This window comes from Lontra canadensis, unplaced genomic scaffold, assembly GCF_010015895.1.
Source record: "Lontra canadensis isolate GAN:19392208 unplaced genomic scaffold, GSC_riverotter_1.0 scaffold88, whole genome shotgun sequence".
NCBI lineage: Eukaryota > Metazoa > Chordata > Mammalia > Carnivora > Mustelidae > Lontra > Lontra canadensis.
In genome coordinates this window covers 6,989,595-7,008,693 of record NW_022631082.1, presented here as the reverse complement: position 1 = coordinate 7,008,693, position 19,099 = coordinate 6,989,595, and the positions used below count along the sequence as shown (strand labels likewise).

At 52.9% G+C, this 19,099-nt stretch overlaps 1 protein-coding gene across 20 annotated transcripts in view; it reads left to right on the top strand.

Annotated features, from left to right (window-relative positions):
- The window catches only part of CACNA1A (calcium voltage-gated channel subunit alpha1 A), a 284,022-nt gene that overhangs the window by 207,863 nt on the left and 57,060 nt on the right, over nt 1-19,099 (top strand). For all 20 annotated transcript variants that reach the window (XM_032835843.1, XM_032835845.1, XM_032835844.1 and 17 more), the window contains 6 exons: nt 455-561; nt 2,243-3,052; nt 10,505-10,965; nt 12,600-12,738; nt 14,335-14,464; nt 18,801-18,860. In XM_032835843.1, coding sequence (XP_032691734.1) covers nt 455-561; nt 2,243-3,052; nt 10,505-10,965; nt 12,600-12,738; nt 14,335-14,464; nt 18,801-18,860 — 1,707 coding nt within the window. The remainder of the gene's footprint in view (nt 1-454; nt 562-2,242; nt 3,053-10,504; nt 10,966-12,599; nt 12,739-14,334; nt 14,465-18,800; nt 18,861-19,099) is intronic.

Here is a 19,099-nt window from a genome sequence, read left to right as displayed (position 1 = left end):
TGGGATGGGCCATGGGACTCCAGGGGGGGGATTTTCTGCACGTGGGGGCTAGTCAGTGTTTTTGAAAAGTCTTGGTTCAGAGAGCACAACCCAGAAGGTAAAGCGAGAGGAAAATCTCTGCCTTAATTTCTGGCTCATTGAGACAGGGCGCAGAGAAATCCCCGTTGTGCGGAAGGAAAGGAGGTCTTTTTTCCTTTTGTTTTCTCCTGGCTGTGTGCCAAAATAGGGTTAATAACGAGCTGGATGTCAAGGCTGCACATCAAGGGGGTGGCAGTGCCCTTGACCGACATTGGGCTCTATTCCTATCTGTGGGCCTCAGCTCCGGTGGGTCAACACCCAGGCCACACCTGCTTCTAAATATTCCACGTGTTGCTACTCATTAGCCGTAGGGTCCGAGGGGAGGCCCCAAGGCCTAGTTCCTGTTTTGTGAATGGGGACTCCATGTGTCTTTTAGGATGAGCAAGAAGAAGAAGAAGCAGCCAACCAGAAACTTGCTCTACAGAAAGCCAAGGAGGTGGCGGAAGTGAGTCCCCTGTCGGCGGCCAACATGTCCATAGCTGTGTAAGTGCCCCCAAGTCCAGAACGCTCTCCAGGCTCCTCAGCCCGTAACCCCTCCCCATCAATGTTTTGGGGGCATGGAGCAGTCCCCAACAGGGTTGAGCTTTAGAATGAGGGACTTCTGCTCTCCCACACCCTTTTACTTGATGAATAGTTAATAAGTACTTCCTTTGTGCCAAGCCCTGTTCTAGCTGTTGGGGATACAGCATTAACAAGAGGTTAAGGGGTGGAGGGCCTGCTGGAGCTGGAGAGAAGTGGGCTTTTAAATAAAGTTGTCAGGGCAGGCCTCCCTGAGAAGGTGAAAGGAGGTGAGGGAAGAGCATACCAGGCAGCAGGAACAGCATATACAAAGGCCCTGAGGCAGGAAAAGTGCCTGTTGTGTTTAGGGAACATGAAGGGGGCCATGCTGACTGAAATAGAGGGAGGAAGCGGGGGAAGAGAGCAGGAGGAAGTGAAGACAGGTGGCAAACAGATCATGCAGGGCCTTGTGGGTAATGGGCAGGACTCAGACGTTTGCACTGAGTCAGGGGGAAACTATAGACCATTCTTGAGCACAGGAAGGCCAGGACCTAACTTGGGAGCTCACAGGTGCCCTCTGGCAGCTCTCAGGGAAACAGACTGTGGGGAGCAAGGTGGAAGTCAGGGGACCAGGTTGGAGAAGACTACATTGGTCCCTGCAAAACAGATAGTGGGACCGGAGTGGGGTGATGGATGTAGCCGAATTCCAGACAGATCATGAAGGCAGAGAGGACAGTCTGCTGGTGAAGCAGAGGTGGTGAGGCGGTGGGAGTTACAGTGTCTCAATTAAAGGGAGATTTGTTTTGACCCCGATACTCCGAATGGTGCCTGCGTCGGATGTCCCAGGGACTTTACACACTGTGGGGTGGCGCATCACGTGATGGTGGGGAGGGGGCTTTCTTGGCCAAAGCCGAAGGAAGTGGCTCTGAAAGGGGAGCGTAGAAAAGCAAATAATCAGACCAGTGAGTTTTGGAGGACGGTCTATGGATGGTCCGTATAAAACTGTCAGTGCGCACAGAAACCCTGGAAGAGTCTGTATACTCCAGGCTGCGCTCTGGCGTGGCCAGCAGTCCAGCAAGGGCCCTGTGGGTAAATCGGCAGCTGCAGGTAAAGAGGTGCTGCCCACCCCCCAGATTTCCAAGTGCCCAACCCGGCTCTCCCTGGGACCACCTAGACCTCCCATTACCCAGAAAACTAAAGGCTCCTGCAGGCCCTGTGGGCAATTCCAGAATCTGCTCCAGGCCAATGTCCTTTTGATTGGTTGTCTCAGAAGTTAAAATATTTTTAATGTCAAGGCTACATCCCCCAGGGGGTCATGTGCTACAGTTTGAAAAGAGTAGAGGGGACAACAGGGACGCCCATCTGGGCTGAGAGCCCCCATTAGATAAAATATGCAGTCAGACCAAGACCCCTTGCTGAATGGAGACACCCACCTGGACCAAGGCGCTTGCTAGGCCAGGATGTCCAGCCAAGTTGAGTTTTCTGCACAGGCTGGTTGGGCAGAGATAACCAAGCCAGGCCAAGATACCCTTCTGAGCTTCCAAGTGCCTCGGGCCAAGACCACGTGGGCTGAGACGCCCCCTGGGCTGAGACTCCCGTTAGTGGGAGCAGCCGGAGGAGGCCACAGTGCCAGCGGTGCTCTAAGCCCCGCACCCTCCCCTTGCAGGAAGGAGCAACAGAAGAACCAGAAGCCCACCAAGTCGGTATGGGAGCAGCGAACCAGTGAGATGCGGAAGCAGAACCTGCTGGCCAGCCGGGAGGCCCTGTACAACGAGATGGACCCTGATGAGCGCTGGAAGGCCTCCTACGCCCGGCACCTGCGGCCGGACATGAAGACCCACCTGGACCGGCCGCTGGTGGTCGACCCCCAGGAGAACCGTAACAACAACACCAACAAGAGCCGGGCCGCCGAGCCCACGGTGGACCAGCGCCTCGGCCAGCAGCGAGCCGAGGACTTCCTCAGGAAACAGGCCCGCTACCACGACCGGGCCCGGGACCCCAGCGGCTCGGTGGGCCTGGACCCCCGCAGGGCCTGGGCCGGCAGCCAGGAGGCCGAGCTGAGCCGGGAGGGGCCTTACGGCCGCGAATCGGACCACCACGCCCGGGAGGGCAGCCTGGAGCAGCCGGGCTTCTGGGAGGGCGAGGCCGAGCGGGCCAAGGTCGGGGACCCCCACCGCAGGCATGTGCACCGTCAGGGCGGCAGCCGGGAGAGCCGGAGCAGCTCGCCCCGCACGGGCGCCGACGGGGAGCCGCGACGCCACCGCGCCCACCGCAGGCCAGGCGAGGAGGGTGCGGAGGACAAGGCCGAGCGGAGGTCCCGGCACCGCGAGGGCAGCCGGCCGGTCCGGGGCGGCGAGGGCGATGGCGAGGGGCCCGACGGCGGCGAGCGGAGGCGGCGGCACCGGCACGGCCCTCCGGCTGTGTACGAGGCGGATGCTCGGAGGGAGGACAGGGAGCGCAGGCACCGGAGGAGGAAGTAAGTGGGGATGACCTCGAGGCTGGCTGGTGACAGTAGCGGTAATGATGCTCAGAGCCCAAGTGGCCCCTACTGAGCGTATCAGTCTTCCCCGGTACACCCCATTGTCAAAGATGCGGAACAGAGAGGCCTTTGGGCGGCTGGCCCAGGGTCCCGCCGCCACTCAGGGGCCTGAAACTAGGCCTTCTGGCCGCCAGCCTCTGCAGGCTCACCATTTCCCCCTTGTGCATCTCAGGGATAATCTATGAGAAATCCCCCCACCCCCCTACCCCCGAATTCTTCAGCTCTTCCATGTACTTGCTGTGTGATCGCGGGCAAGTGACTAAAGATCTCTGGGCCTCAGTTTTCTCAATCTGTAAAATGGAGATGGTGGGATCAAATTGGGTCATGGCTGAAATTCAAAGAGATAATTCATGCAAAAGGCCCGAAGAAGAACAGCTGACACGTAAGTGCTTGGTAAAAGTAGACCATTTTTAGCTGTTAATGAGTCAACCATCTTTTTACCTGATGCTATTCCTGAGGGATCCGAAAAGCCCCTCCAGGCCCTCAGAATTGAAAGGAGAGTAAGATGGAGGCTTTCTGAGGCCCCTTGCAGGCCAGCACCCTACCCAGTAGCAAACAACATCTTTGTTTTCTTAATATTTTGTAACTGTCCTGTAGTAATTCTACATACAGGAGCCCAACCGTGTTGAAACAGATGTTGTTCTTATTTTCGCTGATGTCCTCTTCGTCTTCATTTATATCACCACGAGGGGATCATACTGGCTTTTTAATGATGTGTTTAAGTGGCCCTGTTATATGACATGGGCACTGGGCCAGCACTTACCAAAATTGAATGTGTACATGAATCCCCAGGGATCTTATTAAAATACAGTTTCTAAATCAGTGGGTCTCAGGTGCAGCTGAGATTTTGCATTTCTAAGGAGCTCTCAGGTGAGACTGATGCTGGTCCAGGGACCCCACTTTGAGTAAGGAGGATCTAGAGGACAGAGTAAAGTGACACAGGGCCCTGTGTGCAGAGGCACTACGAATGAACGTGACAGGTGCCGACGCTGGCTGGCTCTGGGTGGTGTGGGCAACTCAGGTGACATGAGGGAGTTGCCACCAGTATTGAGATCTTCCAAACTGGAGAATACTTCTTGGTGAAGCTCCCTGTGAAATAGTCTAGTCTTCCTCCAATGTGTCCAGTAGTTGCATTCCGGGAAAATAGGGTATGTAATTAAAACATACAAGAAGTGTCTGGGTGGCTCAGCCGGGTGAGTGTCCAGCTCTTGCTTTGGGCTCAGGTCATGATCCCTGGGTTGTGAGATCAAGCTCCACGTCAGGCTCTGTGCTCAGGGAGGGGTCTGCTCGAGATTCTCTCTCCCCCTCCCCCTGTACCCAGACCAGGCTCCCAACAGGAGCTATCTGAGATGGGAGCAGACTGTTCTGGGCTAAGAACAGCACGTGCAAAGGCCCTGAGGTGGACCAGAAGGAAGCCGGTTTGCAGTTTAGAAGGTGAGGAGAGAGTTGCAGACAAAAAAATGGAAAGAACAGTGATGGATCAGCAGGACCTTGAATCCTCCCGGGGCAAGGAGAGGCCACAGAAAGGGTTTTTAGGTGGAACACAGTGTTTAGAACATGACTCAGTGATTAAGGACCCGTGATTGATTCACTGATGCTGTTTTTCTCCCTCCTGCTGGTATTACTATTACTTGTTGCTCTATTACTCCTGTGATTGAAGGAGGCCGAGTGACAGGGATGGAATGTCAGCACCGCCTGGTGGCAAAGGGCAAGAACTCTGGAGCCAGAGGTCACACTCCTGCCTGTCACCTCCCAGCTGTGTGACTTGTAGCGTGTCCCATCTCTGCACCTCTGTTGGCTCATCTGTAAAGTGGGCATGAGAGCGGTCCTACTGCCTGGCGTAAGGGAAGGTTCAATGGAGTGACAAATGTAAAAGGCTTTGAATCATGCCTGGCGTATAATAAGTGCTCAGTGAACATTAGCTATCATCACGGTGAAGATTATTACTATGTACTCAATATATGTTAACTATGTGTAGAGGCGGTAACAGCAAGCATTTAGGAAGTATTAGCTATTACTATTACTATTATCATTTATACTATTAAGATTTTCTCATAGAGGCACCTGGGTGGCTCAGTTGGTTAAGCGTCCGACTCTTGGTTTGGGGACACGTCATGATCCCAGGGTCGTGAGATCCAGCCCCACGCTGGGCTCTGTGCTCAGCATGGAGACTACTCTGGATCCTCTCTTTCCCTGTCCCTCTGCCCCCACCCCACCTCTCTCCCTTCCTCTCCAAAAAAAAAAAAAAAAAAAAAAAAAAAAAACTTTTTTATCATCAACAGAAATAAAAAACAACTTCATATCCATAGCCTCTAGAGTGACCACTCCAGCCCCTTCCTTTCACAGATGGGGAAATTGAGGCCCAGAAAGAGGAAGAGATTTTCCCAAGGGCAGCCCGCAGATAGAGGTGGTGTGATAAGAATGCAGCGTTCCCAAATCCCACAGATGGCCGCTGCTCCCCCTCCCCTCCAGAGGAAGAAACAACCTCCCTGCTACCACCCCAGACCTGCACCAGGGGGCCGCTCCTATTACCATATTAATGGACATACTCGAAGCCCTGGCCAGGAAGACATTACTCTCCTGGCTTATGAAAAGGGTCTAATGCTCGTTGGAAATAGAGCTTCATGAAGATTCGAACACTTTTAGAGAAAAAAAATCCAAGACAAGGCATTCAACTGCTTAAAAAAAAAAAAAAAAACTGGCCAAGAGAAAACTTTAATCACGAATGTAATATAGTAAAAAGACATTCAGTTCTCCATGGTGACAAGCCAGTGGCCCTGCCTAAGGGGTCTGCCACCTGCATTTTTCCTTTTTATCATTTCTTTGGCCTTTTCCCAGATCTGCACTGTGTTTTTCATTCACCAGAACATTGATAATACACATATAATGGTTCTTTCTGTTCCCTCTGCCTCTTTCTGGGTTACACCTTCCTCTCCTCCCCAGCTTTAAATGGCCTCCTGTAGCTCTCATAAACTCACCCCAGTGGAACGTGGACGTAAGCACATTCTGTCATTCATTCTACATCGTTCTGTAGCCACTGACCCCAGATCCCCCACCCCAGATGGCTGAGCCCAGTGACACCCCAGGGCCATCAGAGCGAAGGTAGAGATTTCCCTGACTCCCAGGAAAACGCTGCGGGTCGCAGAGTGGCTGCCACTCCCCAGTAGCCAGGCAGTGCATCCTGCTGGACGGGGCTGAGCAGAGGCATCTCTTGCCAAGACCTGCACCACCCTGGAATTAGCATCTGGGCTCTCTGTGCCCTCGTTTCACCTGCTGCCATCACCATGAAACCCACTCCCCAGAAAGAGCAAAAGGAGATCCTGGACCCCTGAGCCTCACAGAGTCTATCCTGCCTTAGAATCTGTAGGACCAGAGTCCAGTCCAACGCAGCCCTTTCCGAGCTGGGTGACACCTGGCCTTTGCCTCTCCTGGCCTCAGTTTCCTCATCTGTAAAATGGGTCTGATCCTAATCCCACGTCCAGTGTGGTGGCTGTGGGGATTAAATGAGCTAATACACATAGGTCCTTAGGACATAGTGGCACCAGGAAGCAGAGGAGGAGGCACCATCCTCCTCTGCATCGGGGGCCTGTGCATGCCCTGGAAAAGGTGTCCATAGCCCTTGGCAGAAGGACGCTGAAGTGATTAGCTGGCAGAGGGATGCAGGGCGGGACCAGGTTATGCAACCGGCTGCCTATTCTGGGCAGCTGATGCACATCCCCAAGAGGGAAGGGGGAAGGGGCCTGACTTCAAAGTTTTCTGCCCCTTTTGAGTTCTCCTTGGAGATGCTTGGCAGTGAAGCCTCCTGGAGACTGAGGTGCGGCCACTGTGGTTGAGCTGGCTCCGGTTTCTCAGCAGACCGAGCCGGCAGAGGGAGCCAAGGGCTCCTGGTCCTGGGCACGAGGCTGCCATCCCCGCCAATGCACCAGGTCTCGTCTGTGTGTACTTTAGTGCTGGCCAAAGGATCTAGGTTCTCTCTGAAGTGATAATTTACCCGAACCTGCTTTGTGCTAGGGATGGCTATCTCCTCCCCGCCCCCCAAAAAATTGATAAGAACAATGAGAAAATACTCCCAACCAGATTTTCCTCTCGTGGACAACTTCTCAGAAAGGACCAGGAGTGGGTTCGAAATAGGAACCTATTTGTGGGCTGCATGAGACATTGGGGAAATACGGGTGGAGACTTGATTTACTCGTGCCATTACAGCTGACACACACTCACTCTCCGTGTACCGTACGAGGTTCCCAGGGCTGCTGGCGTCCTGGAGGCTGGGTCCTTCTTGGACAACGGATGCATCCCTGTACATTTGACCTCCAGCTTCATACCGCATGACCCAACCCCTGGCCCCCGTGTCCTCTTTCCTTCTCTTCCAAGACCTTCCAAGGACTGGTCATGGCGTTCAGGGGCCAGCCTGATCCAGGATGACCTCATCTCATGATCCCTTTTTTTAAAAGATTTTTATTTATTTGAGAAAGAGGAGGAGAGAGAGCACAAGTGGGGTAGGGGCAAAGGGAGAGGGAGAAACAGATTTCCCACTGAGCAGGGAGCCCAACTCGGAGCTTGATCCCAGGACTCTGGGATCATGACCTGAGCTACTCAGGTGCCCCTCATCCCACGATCTTTAACTCAGTTATGTCTATAAAGGCCCTTTCTCCAAATAACACCACATTCACGGTTTCCAGGTGGGCGTATCTTTTGAGAGGCCAACATTCCGCCCATTACAGTCTGCCCTCTGGCTCCTCCCCCCGCCAAGATGCATGTCCATTTCACGTGTAGCACACACTCGCCCCAGGCCAACATCCCCAGAAGTCTTGGCCTCTCACAGCATCAGCTCAGGAATCCTACATCTCATCATCTAAGTTGGGTATGGATGAGACTCTGGGTATGAGCCATTTAGAGGCCAAATCCCCTCCCATCTGTGGACATGAACTAGAAGACAAATTCTCTGCCCGTAGAATACAGGGGTAGGATGAGCACAAGGTAGACAGCCCTATTCCAAAAGGGAGATGCTGAGAAGGATAAAGGATCACTAGTCACAAGCAGGTTCTAAGCGAGGCAGGGCAGATCCCAACAGGGAGTTGCCTCATAGAGACCCAAGGAGGTTACCACGCCCATGTGTTGGATGAAGAACAAGGTTGAGTAACTTGCCGATGGTTTTGCAGCCACTCAGCTCCAGGATCCCCACTTTAGCCTCCCGGTCATAGGGAAGGCTCTGCTACTCGATCCCCAATATAAAGACAAGGGACTTGGGGCTCAGAGAAGTTAATCAAACTACAGAGGGTCCCACAGCTGGTGAAGGGCTTTGCTGAGACTCAAAACCAGGCCAGTCTGCCTCACTCACATGACTGAGAAGTGAGAAAACCGGCTGGGCCTGCCCTTCTCCCCGTGCAGCCTCAGAGACGCAAGTCTGAAAATAAAATCCCTCGTCTCTCTTCCACTTCCCAAAAACACCGTGGACTTTGGCAAGTTAAAATGCAAAATTAAGACGAGGAAGTGTTAGGTGGATTTAGAGTTCCAGACTGGGCGTGGGTTTTTGTGCCTACCATCCTACCTGATCTCCCAGCTGGTCAATGAACATGTGCAGCCTGAGGACATCGTTTTCTACTATGCCTTGGCCTCTCCAGGACTCAGTTTTCCTCACCTGCATAATGGGACTAATTGCACTGCCCACTTTCCCCAGCGATTCTAAGGATTAGAAGATCTGTGTATGTCTGAGAGGCGTGTTATGTCTGGCCCACAGCAGGTGCTCAGTGCGTGTGAGCTATTATGAGCAGAAGCGGAGGATACAGGAAGCAGAATTGGGGTTGCCTTTAAGAAAAGCCGGAGAGATAAGTTTCGGATTGCAAAGCCCTCTAGGGAGAGACATCGTTGAGATTATAAACAATAAATGTCCTGGGGTTCCCAGGGCACAGGCTTTGCTGGGGCCAGCACCCAGGAACTAGGGAAGGACAAGACCCCTCGTCTGAGGACCCAGGGTCTAAAGGGTGGTCTGAAAGCAAACAGAGTAAATTGGGGTCCAAACCCTCAGGGAGCTGACTGGGAGCCAGGTTCGCTTGGCGCAGGCAGGCAGAGCTGAAGCCAGCTGAGGACGGACATGCAGCCGGCAGGCACCAGTCAGGACCCAGACCCCTGCCACCTTTACCGGGGCGACAGCTCCTGGGGGTGCCCAGCAAGCTAGGCGTGAGTGTCCAGATGGGAGGAGGCAGGGCCTGATGGGAGGGCTCGGACCGTGGGAGTTCAGGGCTTCAGTGTCCTCATCTGAAAAATGGGGGCATCTACTTATTACTTGACAAAAAGTGACCAAGCATTTGCCATGTGCCAGGCCCCATTCTGGGCACTGGAATCACAACTGTGAACAGAAAGACAAAAATAAACCACTTGCCTCGCAGAGCTGATGTCCCAAATGGCAATGGAGTAGAAAAAGCCCAGCCAAGACCCTTAACATTTTTCTCTTCTCCCCAGTTGCACCAAACACTCAAGACTCTTCTGTCTGTCTGCACGGTGTTAATTATTTGAGTAGTTGAGGCATCAAATTCCTACCCGCCTTGTCTCCCCCACTCTCCACCTGCAGCCATACCAGCATCCTGAAACTCAATGAGCTTGTCCCCGTTTCAGGACCTTTGCACTGGCTGTTCCCTCTGCCTGGAATGCTTTGGCCATCACACTTGTATCCCCATGAAAAATTATCATGTTCATTTACCAGCTGTGTGGCCTTAGGCAAGAGACTAAACCTCTCTGAGCTTCAGTGTCCTCATCTGGAAAATGGGGCTAGTTATCTAGCTGAGGATGAAGGGGTTATAAGCTGAGTGCTTAGAGCAGCCGCTGAGAGCTTTGTTACTGAAGTGTTTGCTGTTATTAGGTTTATTCGTGTTTATTATACTTATTTGGGTATATAGTGTGTTCTCCCTAGCTGGGATATTGGGAAGGGACATAAGTACATCATGAGGCAGTTTTATCCCTAAAAAGATGGTGTCCCCCTATCGGTTTTAGCCACCCCTGAAAACACTCTGGGCCCCAATCCCACCCAGGAGCTCCGGGGGTACCTATAGGCAGAGGCAGGGGGCTTTGGTTTGGAAGAAGGCAGGCTCTGGCAGAAAGTTCTTTTACCCTCGGGTTTCTCCCCACAGGAGTAGCCTCATCCCCCAGGAAACAGCAAGAGAAGCACCACACTGAATTCTGGGGGACCGGGACGTTACTCTTCCATGGGGTCATGATCTCCAAGCAGGAGTCAGCCAGGCCCCTCTCATGCCAGGGCCTGGGGAGCTCCAGGACGTGGCCTCTCTGGGTCCAGGCGTACACCCCAAAGGGTGGAAGCTGAGGCAGGGTCTAGAGCATTCGTCCTATTATTCTCACTCTGTTATGGGTCCTTTCTCATTGGCCTGCCTTCTGCAGAGAGAACCAGGGCCCTGGGGTCCCTGTGTCAGGCCCCAACCTGTCGACCACCCGGCCAATCCAGCAGGACCTGGGCCGCCAAGAGCCGCCGCTGGCCGAGGACATCGACAACATGAGGAACAACAAGCTGGCCACCGCGGGGTCGGCCGGCGCCCACGACAGCCTTGGCCGCCCTGGCCTGCCCCAGAGCCCCGCCAGGACCGGGAACAGCACGGAACCCAGACCCACGCCAGCCCCGCCCACGGCCACCAACCCCCAGAATGCCGCCAGCCGCCGGATGCCCAACAACCCTGGGGACCCATCTGACCCTGGCCCCCCCAAGACCCCCGAGAACAGCCTTATCGTCACCAACCCCAGCAGCACCCAGACCAACTCAGCAAAGACTGCCAGGAAACCCGACCACACCACAGTGGACATCCCCCCAGCCTGCCCGCCCCCTCTGAACCACACCGTTGTCCAAGGTGAGACCCCCACCACCCCCGTCGCTGGGAGGGGCACCTGATATCCCTGGGGCCAACAAGGTGAGCAGGGCTGGCTGGGCTCAGTCCCGGCTGGCTTAGGCAAGTGACCCTTGACAGTGAACCTACTTCTGTGGCCTCAGTTTTTTCCTCTCCAAATGAGTATAGATGTGGTTCCTGCCCGCATGGGACTGCCAGGAGAGCTAAAGGAGATAATACACCGTGGTACCTGGCACATGGCCTCCAAGAAGTTCAGCGATATTGTCTGCCTCCCAGATTCTCACAGGGAAGCCAGGAAGCCACCGTATTTGACAAGCAGTGGGTCCTTTTCATGGAAATCAAGGAGGCATTAGATGATTCCCCAGACCAGTGCTGTCCAAAAGAAATGCTACATGGGCCACGTGTGTAGTTTTAAATTTTCTAGTGGCCATATTGAAAGAAAGAAAGGCGAGAAGGAGAGAGGAAGGAGTGATTTAAGAAAAGAGGGGCACTGGGATGGCTCAGTCAGTTAAGCATCTGACTCTTGCTTTCGGCTCAGGTCATGATCTCAAGGTGGTGAGATCAAGCCCAGCATCAGGCTCTGCGCTGGGATTGGAGGCTGTTTAGAAGTCTCTCTCTCTCTCCCTCCCTTTAATCGCATTTAACCCGAAGTGTTATTTATTTGTATCTAAAATGCTACCATTTCAACACGTAATCAACTTTTTTAACAGTAACGAGCTACTTTACATTCTTTGTCTTGTACTCGGTCTTAGAAATTTGGTGTGTTTTACACGTACAGAGTATCATACTGTTCAAGTGTTAGACAGTGCAGGTCTAGGCCCTTGAGGGATTGGCAGTTTGTGACCTCCCTCCAAGCCCCCCCACCATGTACGATTGGGGTCAGAGAAGCAGTGAGAATTTAGAGATGACACACTGAGCTAGTTATTTCCAAAGATGGTAACAATAGCCCTCTTGGTAGTGCCAGCTCTATGCAGGACAATTTCATGAATCTGCTTGATAAATGCTCACCACAGCCCTACAAGGAGGGTCTTATAATTGTGCCCATTTTATAAATAAAGATACTGAGGCTCAGAGAAACTCAGCCTGCCCAGAGAGGCAAAGCAAGGCTGCAGGATCAATGCTTGGGAGGGTAGTGGCCCTTGCCATCGAAAGAGAGGTATTCATGGTGGTGGGGAAACCCTGCAGTGTGATGAAGGAAGAGCTCAGTATTACCATCTGTAAAATGGGTCTGTTGGAGCTCATGCTACCTGCCTCCAAGTGATGGTATGATGATCCAACGGGATGGGGGCAGGTTTGTGTTACCATCCCATGAACGTCCCACCAGCCTCAGGGCTGTCGAGTGGTTGAGAGCAGGCACTCTGGGACCAGGTTCAAATCCCAGCTTTGCCACATCCCAGCTGTGTGACCTTAGGCAAGTCACTTCACCTGTCTGTGCTAGTTTCATCCTCTGTAAAATGGAGAGTATAAAGTACCAACCTCACAGGGTCATGTGAGTATTAAATGGACTAATGTCCCTGGCGCACTGTAGACACTTTACGAATCTCAGCTGCTTATTGTCTGCTCTGGGGAGCGGACGGGAGCCCAGAGGCTTATGGGAAATCACGGAAGGAGCCCTGTGTTGGTTCTTGTCCCCACAGTGAACAAAAACGCCAACCCAGACCCACTGCCAAAAAAGGAGGAAGAGAAGAAGGAGGAGGAAGACGACGACCCCGGGGAAGACGGCCCCAAACCCATGCCTCCCTACAGCTCCATGTTTATCCTCTCTACGACCAACCCGTGAGTATGGCCTGTGGCCAGGGCAGGGTGCCTGGGGCTTCCACTGGGTTGGTGGAAGTCAAGCCAGACAGCAGGCCCACCCAGTGGGTACTGGGGAGAATGGCCTCCAAGATCACCATTGCCATAGGGGATTTTTGAGCAAGTTTTAAAATGATGCCCTTTTCTTGAGTCCTGTAAGACAGAAATTTCTCATAAAGTATTGATTTAGGGGAAAAGACCCTTTCCGACCATCATCTAGAAATTATGGTCATAAATATTCAAATCTACACCACCTGTAATGTGAGAGGCACCCCTAAGAAATGTTTGCCTTATGCAGTGCACAACCTATGTCATCATATGTGGCGGCCCTGGTCCCTGAGCTCTTGCTCCTAACCTCTCCTCCCCAAGGATTTGGATTCTAGGCAGATGGTCTCTGAGTTCCGTAGCCCTTTGTCTTGGGCATCCTTGAGGAAAATAGATTATTTAGGAGAGAAATTTACCATGTGCATCTCACTGTGGCTTCTTTGAAGATTGCATTTTTCCAAAGGACATTTCTTGAAACCCTGGTCCGTCAAAATGCTTCCTGACAAAAATCATGTCAAAGAAGCTGGTCAGTAACTACTTTCTATTACCTGCCTCTTGAGACCTTTGAGTCTCATCCTACATGCTTCCTTTTTTGTGTGGTTGAAAGTATCTATTTTACTAGGAAAACATTTATATGGTATTTAGTGCCAGGCACTGTTGTGAGTGCTTTACAAAAAAAAAAAAAAATTATCATAATAACCCTATGAGATTGGTACTGTGCTTATACCCATTTAACAGATGAAGAAACTGAGGCCCAGGAAGGTGAAGTTACCTGCCCAAGGTCATACAGCAAGCAAGTGGGAGAGCCCAAACAGACTGATGCCAGCATCCCTGTTCTTAACTACACACACAGCCTTGCTGCCATCCACACAACTTTATGACATATTTATAAATATTATTAGCTCCACTTAAGAGGTTAGGCACTTATGTATTATCCCATTACCACATCAAAGGCTCTGATAAGGCCTGCAACCTATAATTTCAGTAGCTTTCTGGAGGCCCCTACTATGTGCCAGGCATATATTAACATTTTTTATCTTCACATTCTTGTAAGGTAGGTGCCATGATTGTGGCCATTTCACAGATGAGAGCTTTAAGGCACAGAGGGGATAAGTAACTTGCCTAAGGTCACTCAATTAATTAAAAAAAAAAAGAAATCTCTTTAACCCAGAATTTCCCTATTTTATTTGACCATGGGACGTTTTATGCATGAAAAACCTTTTCATCTCCTGCAGAATCAGGGAAACTATTTCTTCAACTCAGTCTGGGAATCAAGATTTTCCAAGAGGATGGTTTGGAAAGGATAAGAACTTATCAATAGGCCCTGTGGATATGTCCCCTGGTTGAGGGCCCCCCCACCTTCTTGGGGTTCCATGACCTCCATGAAAGCCCCCAGGTGGAGGATCTTGATACTTTGTTGGGCATGGGACCTTGGGGAGTGGTAGGTGAAATAAGAAGAAGGAAATTACAGAAGGAAAGGGTTTGTAAGCCCATGATCTGAATAGACCTCTGCACACCACGTGTCCCCAACAGCCTGCGCCGCCTGTGCCATTACATTCTGAACCTGCGCTACTTTGAGATGTGCATCCTCATGGTCATTGCCATGAGCAGCATCGCCCTGGCAGCTGAGGACCCCGTGCAGCCCAACGCACCTCGAAACAACGTGAGTCCCACCCAGCAGACCCCTTCCTGGCTGGGCTTCTCTGTTCCGGGCTCCTTTGTCCTGCATCCCTGAAAGCTAATTGCCATGGTGGAAGGAATGTCAGGGGTACCCCTGGGGCACAGCCCTGGGTGCACCATGGCTGCTGGTTGGGAGGGTAAGTTCTGATTCCTTGAGGAGGTGCTTGGGGGCAGGCTGTTGCTTAAGGAGACAGTGGGTATGTGCACGTGGCAGGGGGGAAATTGGCTGACAGTGGGTGGGGCTAGAAATTGCTGGCATCCCTGGTAGAGGGAGTGAGGCTGGGTGATATGGAGGGATGCACGCTGTGCGTGGCAGGTAGGGGGGACTCAGGCAGGGGGTCCTCCACAGCCAATCGCCTGGGCAGCCAGGTGTCACCAAACAGACTTCTGGGTTTGGACATGAGCTTTGAAAGAAAGGACTATTCTGACTCAGAAACGCAGCGGACAATTTTAACTTTCTGGAGGGCTAAAAAGCTCTCCCTTTAGGGATCCACGGTCTGTTAGCAGTTGCTGTTAATTGAGCACTTGCTGTGTTCCAGGCACAACCCCAGGCACTTGGCACGTAAGCTTTCCCAGATATCCCCACGTGGGACAATGGGGAAACTGAGGCTCAGGGAGGCTAAGGGTCCCGACCAAGATCACATAGCACAAATCCAACTCTGCCTCCCCTAGGGCTCCTGCTGCTTCCTTCAACTGTCTCTTTACTGAGCACCTACTGTGTGCACAGCTCCACTTATGCCCTGCCAAGCAAGAATGAGTTTGTGCTTGTGGTTGAGATGGGGAAGCAAGAGATTGACAGACGGGCACATAGCAGATTCTGGACTGGCAGCAGCAGCCCCTGCCCCAGCTCCTTCCTGCCCCCCATTGCTGCCCTGCCCCCACTCAGAGCCAAAGGTACATTTCCCACTGGGAGCTGGGCCCTGCTGCCCTCGCTAAGTAGGTTAGGAGCCTGGCGAGGCTAGAGAGCCCCAGAAGTCAAGGCTGCATGACAGCAGCTTACCTTGCACTTTCCCTTCCTCTGCAGGCCTGGCAGGGCCCCTGGGGACCCGATGGGGGAGTTAGAAGGAAATAATTAGAACAGGCTCCCGGAAGAAACTAGTACCAGGGCAGGGCTGGGGCTGTACCCTGTTATCTCCTGCTGCCTGCTCTCCCCCAGGGACGGCAGGGAGCCAGGCCCAGGACAGGGCATCCCGAGAGGGGTCAGCAAACCCCCTGCCGACTATAGGACATAGGAGAAGGCTCAGTCGCTGGCTGGCAGGGGTGCTGCCGTGGTGCCCAGGCTGAGGGAACCCAGCCGGGCTCAGACCAGCCCCCGTGGAGCATTTGCCAAGCTTCAGATCCTGGTCCCTGCCGGCTGCATCTCGCAGCTAAAACTTCTCTCCTCAAACCCCACACGCTTCAAGGACACTGTGGTCCCTCACTGCCAGCTGATGCCCAGGGACCCCCTCCCCCCATTCTTTTGTTGGCTGAACTAGAACAGACCTCAGAAGAGTGCAGGAAACACGCATGATCCATCTCTTCAAGGATTTAAAGCACCCACAACCCCTCCCAGGGGCAAGAAATAGAACAAAACCACCCGTGACCACGGCCTCCTCGGTGCACCTCTTCTTCTCTCTGGAGTCAGGGTTCACAAGCGGGAACAATGTCTGCAGGCACATTTCATTGTCGTGACTTGGGGCGGGTGGCAGGGAGCCACTGGCATCTGGAGGGCGGAGGCCGGGGGTGTTGCTCGGCCCCCTGACGGTGCACTGGGGCGGCCCCTACCACAGAGAACGACCCTGCCCTAAGTGTCCGTCATACCGACCTTGGGAAACGAAGCCCGGAGGTAACCATGACACAAACCCCCCCTTCCCACTTCTGGAATGAGCTTAACTGCTCTCATTTTCCCACGGGCTTGTGCTTTCTTAAGTGCTAGATTTTGGTTTTGCTCTTCTCTGACCCTCAACAGATAGAATCCTTCCATGCCTCTCTTCTGTCACCCGACATCGTGTCCCCTGTGAGAGGAACACATTGTGGCAAGGAGTGATGGTCATTCTTTTTCATGGCTGTTTCGTATTCCTCTGCTGATGTCTTTTTGCATCATTTCCAGCTGAAAACACTGGCCACACACCCCACCCCCACCCCGGGCGCATCTCTGGGGGTGCATGGGCTTGACTTTCTTCAGGGTAGAGAACCATAAATGGAGTTTCTAGATCAGAGAAGCTGTATGCAGTCAGGCTTGCTAGCTGCCCCCAGGTGTTTGCTGGACGATATGGTGACACTCACGAGGGCGGCGTGGGGGGCTCCCACTGCTCCACGGGCTTGTCAGAACTTGGTGCTGGAGACTCGTGTGCTTGGCGGACTCCGTGGCTGTGGAGGGGAATCTGTCTGCAACTTTGATTTGCATTTCTCTGGGATAAATGGGTCTGAGAACATCGTCGGATTAAACTGAGCCACAGGAAATTGCCATTCGTAAAGGTCAAAGGATCTCCATATTCAATATAGTCAAACCTAACTTGTTGGTCTCTTGATTTTCTCTTGCCCCATCTAATTCATTCCGTTTTCCACAAGTAGATTCCCCTGACCTCCTAGCCTGCCCTTCCCCACTCCCTGTCTTCCATTTTCTCTTTCTGCTTTTCATTCGTTGCTTTGCTTAGTCATTACTAAATGAGCAGCCAGTATGTGCCAGGCACAGAGCTAAGCATCAAGGATTGACAGGGTATGAAACGGTCCCTGCCTTCCCAAAGATCACAGAACACCAGGTCTTGGACCTTTTTGAGCCCTCCACCCAGTGCACCCGGAATGCTCTCTCTGCACCCAGATACCTCCAGCCCTTTGCACCTGTCGCCCCACCTTAGGAAGCTGGCCATCCTGACCACTCTGTCCCTACTGGTCCTTTGAGCACCACACAAAATGGGAATGTGAGTTGCGACCACATGGATCACAGAGCCCAGCACCTACAGGACCCAGTACAGTTCCAGTACTCATGCCTTCATTCAGCAAATATTTCTTGAGTGCCAGCTCTATGCTTGGACCTGGATATTGACCCAGAGGGGCTACAGGGACAGCCAAATGTTCATGCCTTCATGGGGTTGACATCGGGTTGGGCACATGGACGATAATATCACTAATGACTATAATAAATTAGAACAAATAGTTTGCCAGGGTGGGTGGTAGGCTTGGTAAGGGAAAGTGCAAGTAGGACTTGAAACAGGCAGTGGGGGAAGGCGGCACTGAGAAAGTGATGTGTAAGCCAAGCCATAGAGGAGGAGAGAGAGAGGGCATCCAGTGGGATGTGGGGAGGAGCATTCCAGGCAGAGGTAGCATCCTGTGCAAAGGCCCTGGGGTGAAGACAGGGTGACAGGAGTAGAGAGAGCAAAGGGGAGTGAGAGGAGGTGAGGGCATAGAGGTGAACCCCCCAGAGTGCTCACGGCTTTGCTGGGGGGGGGGGGCGTGGCAGGAGGATTATGGCTTTTACCTCAAGTGAGATCAGAGCCACAGAGAATTCTAGAGCAGAGAAGGACCCGAAACTGACTCGGGTGTTCCCAGGCGTCCTCTGGTGGTGGGCCTCAGGAAATATCAGCTCCTTCCTAACGTGAATGTGATGGGAGTCAGGCCCCTGCATTTGCCACCCGCCAGAACCTTGCACTAGCCCAGTCACATCCTCACACTAAGGTTACACCAGAGGTCCGTGGCGACAGGACCTGGGAGGGGCCAGGCTGCAAACTGCTGCGCATCTAGGCAGAAACCTCCCTGCCTGGCCCTGTCTGTGTACGGCAGGGGGTGCAGGGAAAACCACCCCACCATGGTGAGGATGTGGCCACAGAGCTGGAAGGGAGACCACAGTGGTGAATTTGACCCCCTGGGGTCTGACTTAGGTGGTCATGTTTAGGAGACCCTACAGTTTCTCACCTAGGATGCCCAACAGGTCAAAGGCATTGAGAGGTGTCAGACTCATCCCCAACAGGGATGCAGTCCTCCCTGAACTCCCTCAAGACCACTTTCAGTTTATATTTCAGCTTTGGGCAAATAAAGAAACCCTTCCCACTGGTAGGCCAACCATCCTGAGTGATTTTGTTAGGACGTTGCTGCCATCTGCTGGAAAGTTTCATACACAACATAGAAATCTGTACTCTTAAGACACGATGGGATGGGCCCTTGTGCAGTGCACACCCTGCCCAACTGTATGTGGCAGCCATGTTTCCTTCTCTGCTTGGGAAAGTGTGTTCCTCGGGGACTTTTCTGGAGACGACACACCCCAGTGGGCCATCACTTGGTTCATGGGGACTCTGCTGGAGCAAGCTAGTGATCTGTTGCCCCCTTGCTTTTATCCCCTACAGGTGCTACGATATTTTGACTACGTTTTTACAGGAGTCTTTACCTTTGAGATGGTGATCAAGGTGAGTGCTGAGAGAACCAGGGATCTAAGGGAATCTTCAACCTCAAGAACGCCACCCTGAGGCAGGTGGCTTGCCCCGGGGGTTAGAAATGCTTGGTGTGTTGGAGCAGCAGCAAGGACTGGAAGGAATGAGTGAGGAAAATGGGAAACCAGGGCAGGGAGATGAGAACAGGGAGGTGACAGGACAGAACCTGCAGGGCCTTGTGGGCCACGGGGAGGACTTTGACTTTTGCCCCAAGT